Genomic DNA, 7929 nt, shown 5'->3' on the forward strand with positions numbered 1-7929 from the left:
ATGTGTATAAGAGACAGGGGTGCTGAGTGGGGACCCCCGCTGCCCCAGGAGGAGGGGCAGGAAGGCAAACCCACCCTAGCACCCACCTCCTGCCCAGCTTGGGCCAGGGAGCTCCCAGCCCCACTGTGGGGAAGATGAGGTGGATAAGGGATACCCCCAATTTGTCCCTGGGGCACTAGTATCCCCCTACCCCAAATCAGCAGGATGCTTGGGGAACTGCTGTGCCTTTCACACACCGCAAGGGGTTGTATCCCCCCCATCCTGTGCCCAGCTGGGCTGTGTCGGGGACCTGGGAGCTCTGCCAGGGTGGGGGGGAAGCGGGGAGGGGGCTTGCAGCCATTCGGTGTCTCCTTCGTCCCGTCCTTGTGTAGCTGCGTGTGGATCTGTGCCTGAAGCCAGGACGTCTGGGTCCTCTCTGAACAGCTGACCTTGGCCTCAGTCACTTCTCTGTGCCTCAGTTTCCCGCCCTGCCTGCCAGGGGAGAGTCGAGTGCTGGCGGGGGTTGGGGGTTTGCGCCTGGTCCAGAGAGACAGAGCCAGCCTGGGCAAGCGAAGCAATGCACGTCCCCCATGCTGGGGAGGAGGCTTGTCACCACCCAGCACTGGTATCATGTCCCTGGCAGGGCCAGCCAGCACAGGAGGGGTGTGGAGCACCCGGGACCTTTCGCTATCAGCCTGTTTCACTGAGATGCTGATACAGGATCACGGGAATAGGGGCAGGACTCACTCTGGGTGAAGCAGCGGGAGAGGATCGGCTCGGCTTCCCCCATCCCCAAGTGAGGAAGTGGGGCTGATATCCGGGGCCATTGCAGGGTCTCAGAGCAGCCAGAGGCAGGGGCTGCATTGCTGCTTGCCCAGGGCCCTGGAGGGCTGGAGCACGGGGCATCCGAACAGCGAACCCCCCTCACCCTCCTGATGCTTGGGGATCCTAACTGGACTGAGGGAAGCAGCAGGCAGAAACCTTGCTGGAACCAAGGCTGACATCCCTGGGGTGTCCCTGAGGGGACCTGCACACCACTGCCATGTTGGAGCTATCAAGGCTGCATGCCCCACATCCCTGTTCCCTGGCTTTACCCAGATGGGTAGAGGTGCCACCCTGTGCCCACACCACGCTCGCTGGTGTCCCAGGCTGGGTTCCCCAGCCATGCCAAGCAGCTGTCACCCCCTCCCCAGCCCAGCTCTCTCCGCAGGAGCCATGACCAGCTGCACCCCAGAAAGGCGAGGCAGCAGTTCCTGGAGCAGGCTGATTTATTACAACAAGGCTGAACAGACCAGCAAATAAATAAATACCCCCCTCCCACCCCAAAACACGCACAGTGTCCCCGTGCAAGTGCCTGTACTGGTGCCGGCTCCCACGCAGGCTGCGCCTCTGCCAAGGAGCTCCAGCCCTGTGTGACCCTACAATAAACAAGCCTCTGTGTGCAGCTGAGCCTATGCTACCGGGCACAGCTGGCGGGACTGTGCTCACCAGGGGGGAGCCGTGGCTGAAGCGCTTGAATCCGGCAGCAGGATGGGACAGGGGTGGCTGAGTTTCCGCAGGGCCATGTGTGTCCCATGCCCAGCTGTAGGCATGGCATGACTCCTCCAGCATGGTGCCAATCAAGCATCACTGTGCTTGCTGGCAGGAGGCACACCCGAACCCCCTTTATCCCGATCCCTGACACCCCGAGGCTGGCAGGATTTGGCCCCAGACTCAAGACGAGTCCCAGGACCGGTGTGGGCAGGCAGGTCCTCCCCGCAGAGGGCCTCCATCCACAGCCCCACGGCCATGCAAGAGGCCCCCGAGTCAGCAGAGATGGTGGCACTTCCCTGGTGTCTTCAGAGCAAGGCTCGGTCAATGCCTGTGGGGTGAGAGAGTGTGCAGGGCCATAACCCCCTGGTAGGCACTGGCACTGGGCTGGGCACACTGCAGCATGGCCCTCTGACTGCCCCGGTAGAGACTGGGGTCTTGTACCCATCCCTGGCTTGGATGTAAGCCCCCAGGGTAGGGGCTGGCCTAGAGAGGGACATCCTGGTGGCCCCTTGCAGCTCCCGGCACAGCCACCCCATGGGTACCAGAGGATGGGGTGAGCAGAGGCACCGTGATGGGGAAGTCAGGGGAGAGGGAGTCCCATGTCTGGTATGGTTCACACACTGCTCTCGGTTCCCTTCTGTGTGGAGAAGCTGAGCACTTCTGGGGGAACTGGTGGGCATGAGGTCATCCCAAGCCTGTTCCCCACCAGCACCCTTAAAAAAGCATCATTACCTTTGGGAAGCAGCTGGACACCAGGGTCAGCTTCCTCTTCCCCAGTTCACCCCTAAATGGGTGCCACAGTGGGTGCCAGCACTGTGCCCACCCACTGCCAGCGAGGACTCACCAGGTAGTGGGTGACCAGAGTGCGATGCAGGTGGCCAGGCAGTGCAGTCCCAGCATAGCTCAGGAGTGAGCCCCATCCCTGGAGCAAGCCCTGTCCCTGGAGCAAGCCGTTTCTGGGCCAGAGCGGGTGGAGGGCTCTGCCAGCCATGCGTTGGCCACACTGTGCACATGGCTAGTGGTGGGTAACATGTCTGGAGTGTGCGAGTGGGGGTCTGTCCGCTCTGTGTTCTCCAGGAATAGCACTGGAGGGGCTCAGGTCTCAGGGGGTGCTTTGAGGCGAGGTCAAAAGAGGGCTTTTTGTCTTGGGGTGCATCACACCCCAAAACCCTCATCCAGCCCAAAGCCCAGGGACCTGCAAAACACACATCCCATACACTGCCTGGATGGGGGTCTGGGGGTGTCTCCGTGGCAGATGCCCCCATCCTTTCTCACAGACACCTGGGATCAGGACCCCAGGAGGGATCCCCTGTGGTCCTTGTGTCCCCAGGGACAAACAGCATCCAGGTCCTGCCATCCCCACCTGGGCACCCAGCGCTGCCAGACCCCAGCCCCAGCCTCCTCCATCCCCTGGGCCAGTTTGGCTGGGGTGGAGGCCAGTGGCCCGAGCAGGGAGGTGATGGTGACCCAGCGTTGGGGAGGGGACAGGCGCGCATTGGCGGGGGGCAGCGCCTACCTGAAGTGGAGAGAAATGGAGGGTGCAAATGGAGAAAGACGGAGCGTCGTGGGCTAAGAGTTAAGAGCATCGATACCTGCGGGAGTGAGCACAAGGGCCTGGAGGATGTCGGAGAGGGAGACGATGCCCCGTGGGTACTGGTTCTCATCCACCAGAACCAGGCGATGGACCTGTGGGTGCAGGCAGAGCATCACAGGCAGGTTGGGCAGTGGGCAGGGGGGCTGGTGCTGGTACGAGGTGCCCCAGCCACTCACCTGCTCCTTGGCCATGCGGTCGATGACGTCCTCCATGGTTTCGTGGGGGTAGCAGGTGAGAACCCCCTCCAAGCAGATGGTGCGCTGCCGCAGGGCCTCCCGCACGCTGATGTCCAGGTTGTTGTAGGTCTTCTGGGCTGCCAGGTGCTGCGGTAGAGGTGGCCCTGCTCAGCACCCCAACATGTCCTTGCACCCCCTTGGGCCAGCGTAGCAGGGGACACGGAGCCCTGGGGATGTATGGGGGCAGATCTGCACTGGCACATGCATGTTGCTGCATGTGGTGTGGGGTTTACATGGGCACAGGCAGGTGTGAGCACCCCACCAGTGGCATTCAAGGGGCCACACTCATGCCTGGGCATGCAAACACACAGGGTACTCACAATGACATCGAACCGGGAGTAGAGGCCGACCACTTGCCCTGCAAGGAGAGACAGTGCAGGGGAGGGGGTCCTGAGGACAACCCACCATGTTCCCCCTCTACCCCAAAGGGCAGCCCAAAGGCCAGGAGGGGTTTTTTTGGGTAGGGATGCAGCCGGAGGCCCTGGCAAAGGGAGATGGGGGGATCACTGGCCCATCCACAGGTACCAGCATCATTGATGACGGGCAGGGCAGAGACACGTCGGTCCACGAAAATCTCCAGGGCAGTGTAGACAGGGGCAGTCTCAGGCACAACAGCCACATCACGGAAGGTGCCAACACACAGCTCCTGCACGGTTTTCTTCAGGAAGCGTGGCTTGGGGATGGTGGAGCCCTGCGGCAGGGCAGGGCACAGTTGGGCTGATACCTACACACACCCCAACACCCTTGCTTGTGCTCCCACACACCCACCATGTGTGTGTACACAGAGTCCCAGAACTCACAAATATGTGGAGGAACTTGAGGATACGCTTGTGGGTCAGGATGTGCAGGACATTGCCCGAGATGGGCTCAATGACAGGCAGACGGTGGATCTTGTGCTTAATCAGGGAGTAGACAGCATCGAAGAGGCTGTGGGTGACGGGGACATCGTGGGGGGATAGGGCTGCATCCTGGGCACACCCCCCGTGGGGGGGTGCTCTCCCCCAGCGGGCAGGCGCTCACCTATTGCTCGGGGAGATGTAGACCAGAGGCTTGAAGGAGCCCTGCAGGTACACCTCTGCCAAGGGAGAGAGGTGGGAGAGGGGGTTCCCCAGCCCCCTCATGAAGCTCCACACCCCCAGGGCCCACCTCCATGCCCCACGCAACATCCCCAGCCCAGACACTTCCACTGCCCCTTGCTTTTTACCTCTCCATGTCTCAATCTTGTGCTCCTCCACCTCATAGATCTGAACCTGAGGGCAGGAAGATGCTCTGGTCAGTGGCCCAACAGGAGACTGAGGGGACTCTGGGGCACTTCCCCCTTCCCTAGGCATCCCACCCCATCACCCTAAGCACAGGGATCACATCTTAGGTGCCAGGCAAAGGGGCACCAAGTGAATGATGAGCTGGCCCAGAGCATCCCCTGGTCATGGTCTAGTGATGAAAAAGGGACCAAGAGAGGGAACTGGGGACTAGCAAAGATGGGGACAGCCCCTCCCTGCCCCATGTCCACCCCAACCCCTGTACCCTCCCCTCTGCACTCACCAGGGGTGAGCGGTAGTAGCGGTGGAGGATGTTGATGAAGTCGGTGATAGTGAGCATCCCTGTGGAGATGCGCAGGGCTGACAGTGCTGCCCGCACCCCTCGCTGCCAGGCAGGGGAAGGGGCCAGGCAGCACTGCAGGCACTCACCCACAAAGCTCTGTGTCTTGCTGTCCCAGAGCGGGGCGGCACGCACCCCATTGGCCACCAGTGCCACGAAGGCTTTCTTGATCTGCCAGCAGAGTGGGGAGGGGGTCAGAGGGTCCCCAAGCCTGCTCCCCCCCTGCCCATCCCCACCGATCCTCTGCTTTGTCACCTCCAGGGAGACATCAAAGACGACGAGCTTGCAGCTGGTGGGGACGGCGTCATAGCAGCAGTGGCTCCTCATGAAGTGCATGTAGACTTCAGCATCAGGGCTCTGAAACTCATTCTCCGGGCTCGGGCCCAGCCCCAGCATCTCATTGCCCAGCGTGAAGGTGACAGGTCTTGTGCTCCTCTGCCTGTCCTCTTCTTCCTTTTCCTCCTCCTCCTCCTCCCGCTCCTCCCTGGGGCACAGGGCCTTCGGGAACCCTGTGGGCAAACCTGCCCCAGCCCTGGCCAGTGAGCTGAGCTGCCAGGTGTCGACACCCTCCTGCCTCAGGGGAGCAGGGGGATGCTGCAGGAGCAGGTGCTTCCCACAAATCCCCCTGTTCCCCACTCCACAGGGGCAGCACACAGCACTGCAGCTCTCTAGCCTGGGGGACACTGGGAGCTGCTGGGAAGGAGCTGAGGAGTGAGGAGATGAAAGGTATCCTGCTACCCACCTTCCTCCTCAGGGAGGGCAGCAGCATCCAGAAGCTCCACCTGAGGGGGCACACAGCGAGCGGGGGTCAGCAGAAGCCAGCCCAGCCTCTCCCCCCCTGTAGATGCTGTCTGCTCCCACCCAGCTGCCCTGTACCCCCCAAGCCATGCAGAGAGGACCCTTCTTTTGGGGTGGGGATACGGGCTGGTTTCAGCCCCCATCCCTCTGGGAAACCCCCTGCCCACCCAGGACCCCCAGAGCTTGCCACCCCCGTGATGACTCCAGCTCAGGACACCCAGTTTGTATCCCAACTCCGGGGGGACAGTGGGGGTCCCCTAGTCAGGGCAGCAGATGGCAGGACAACTCCGCTGTTGGTGGCAAGCACGTCCCGCAGTGGCTCTGCACGCATCCTCTCCCTTTCCCAACCCCAAGGTGTAAATCCCAGTCCTGCTTCCTCCCATGATGGGAGCCCCACCAGCCCCACTTGCCCCCCAGGGACCAGGTCCACCCCAGGACACCCAACAATAACCAGGGAGGCAGCCTCAGGCAGGGGGGAGGTGAGCAGGGCTGATCCCATGCCCCACAGTCCCCAGGAGACCCTACCATAACAAAGCAGCACGTGTAGCAGGAAGAGCAACCCCAGACCACAAACCCGCTGGCAGAGCCAATGCTTACAAGCCATGCTACAATAACAAAGGTGCAGAGACTTCTCCCTAAGGAGCCCAGAGCCAACCCTGGGAAGGAGGCTAACCCACACCAATGTCCCCAACCTTTCCCAAGGGGCTGGCGACAGCCGAGGCAGGACAGCCAGGCTGTGCTCTGAGTCCTTGTCCCCACGCCTGCCTGGCCATGGCAAGGGGACCACCAGCTCCCCCCTTATCTCTCCACTCCTGGGGAGGCCTGTCCCCAAATGGGGGGCTGTCGGGTTGGGCCCCCCACCCACCGTGGCAGTACCTGGGACGCAGCAGGACCGGGGAGTTGCTCCATGCTGACTGTGGAGCAGCGCTGCTATTCTGGGCCCACGGCTAGCAGGGCCCTGGCAGATAGGGTGTCAGGGAGCAATGCCAGCCATGCCCCTGCCACCGCCGCGGGGGGGGACACTGCTGCCACCGCCGTGCAGTGCCCGCAGCCACTGCACCACCCTTGCGACCCCACAACACCGGGCTGGAGGGGATGGCAGGGACAGTGCTGGCCCTGGGGATGCGAGGGAAGGGGTGATGGAGAGATGGCTGGGGGTAGAAAACCTGTTCCCCCACTCTGCAGATCCCCATGCTCCTGGAGTGGTGCTCAGCACCTGCCAGGATACGGCTCTGCCCACCCAGACACTGCTCCCACCCTATCCTGCAGCAGGAGCAGGTGGGAGGCACACATCCCCCCACTCCCCCAGGGATGCAGGAGGAGAACTGGATCCATCCCCAGGCTGAGCAGCACCCAGAGCAGTTGGGAGGGAACCCTTTTCCCTCTGTGCTGCATGGCCCTGCCTGCCCCTGCCTGCTCCTGCCTGGGGTCCTGCTGTGGTTCAGCCATCCCTAGCCACCCCAGGTCTCAGAGGGGGGGCAACTGGTGCCTGCTGGGGAACCTCCTTCCTCGCCCACAGGGCCACCCCCTCCTGTCCACCCTCTGCTCTCTCCAGGCTCCATTTCTATTTCAAGAAGGTTCAAATAACCCCTTGGCCAGCTGCCGTGCCGGCTCAGGAGCAGCCATGGGCAAGCGGGCTGGTGGCTGCCAGGCCAAGGGGACAAATCGGCTCTGGCTGACTCCCGGGGACAGCTGGACACTGGCCCATGGCAGGGCGCAAGGAGCAAAGCCCCTGTCCCCTGGTGCTACCCCAAGGCAGGGAGGAAGGGCAGGGACGAGGCAGGGTGCTGGGGACAGGTCAGCAGGGCTGGAGTGATGTGAGGACGCAGCGGCTGCCCCGGTGCTGGGTGGCCCTTTGCCCCGCAGCGGCGCAGGGGGTGGGCTGGGACCAGGCCCGTACAGCTGCGCTGAGCCGTGCAGCCTGGCTCCAGGCTGGCTCCCGCCGGGTGCTGGCAGAAAGGAAAGGAGCAGGCATCTCCACTTTCGGCGGCTATTTTCAGGTGCTGGAGAGAAGCCGAGCAGCGATGAGATTGTCACCAAGGAGACCAGAGAAACAGGGCCCAGCTCTGGGCAGCGGGGGGCTGCGGGGAGGGCGGAGGGAATGGCTTTCTGCAAGCCCCAGGGCCCACCCCTGGGGCTCAGCACCTCCCCTGGCCCCAAGCAACCCACTCAAGCGCCCAGCATCCTCCT

At 62.8% G+C, this 7929-nt stretch overlaps 2 protein-coding genes across 5 annotated transcripts in view; one reads left to right on the forward strand and one right to left on the reverse strand.

The window, feature by feature from the left end:
• Window positions 1–439, forward strand: part of LOC113482393 (sterol 26-hydroxylase, mitochondrial) — a 4816-nt gene extending 4377 nt beyond the window's left edge. Inside the window, exon 9 of the mRNA XM_026852978.1 lies at window positions 18–439. The gene's annotated coding sequence lies outside the window, so the exon portion shown is untranslated. The remainder of the gene's footprint in view (window positions 1–17) is intronic.
• A 1277-nt stretch (window positions 440–1716) lies between these two features.
• PRKAG3 (protein kinase AMP-activated non-catalytic subunit gamma 3) lies at window positions 1717–5717 on the reverse strand. Of its 4 annotated transcripts, none has more exons than XM_026852984.1 (11): window positions 5197–5421; window positions 5031–5112; window positions 4885–4943; window positions 4547–4592; window positions 4363–4417; window positions 4143–4269; window positions 3868–4033; window positions 3663–3700; window positions 3283–3429; window positions 3105–3198; window positions 1717–1840 (listed from the first exon to the last, which is right to left on the reverse strand). In XM_026852984.1, the coding sequence occupies exons 1-11, from the start codon at window positions 5335–5337 to the stop codon at window positions 1818–1820; spliced, it is 978 nt and encodes a 325-aa protein (XP_026708785.1). In that variant the 5' UTR covers window positions 5338–5421; the 3' UTR covers window positions 1717–1817. The 4 variants fall into 4 exon arrangements, 3 of the variants coding, with proteins under 3 accessions (XP_026708785.1, XP_026708784.1, XP_026708786.1); XR_003398839.1 differs by having other exon boundaries at window positions 1745–1840; window positions 3029–3198; XM_026852983.1 differs by lacking the exon at window positions 1717–1840 and adding an exon at window positions 2678–3028.
• Window positions 5718–7929: the final 2212 nt, after the last annotated feature.

This window comes from Athene cunicularia (genome assembly GCF_003259725.1).
Source record: "Athene cunicularia isolate RWA chromosome 7 unlocalized genomic scaffold, athCun1 chr7_part1, whole genome shotgun sequence".
Classification (NCBI taxonomy): Eukaryota; Metazoa; Chordata; class Aves; order Strigiformes; family Strigidae; genus Athene; species Athene cunicularia.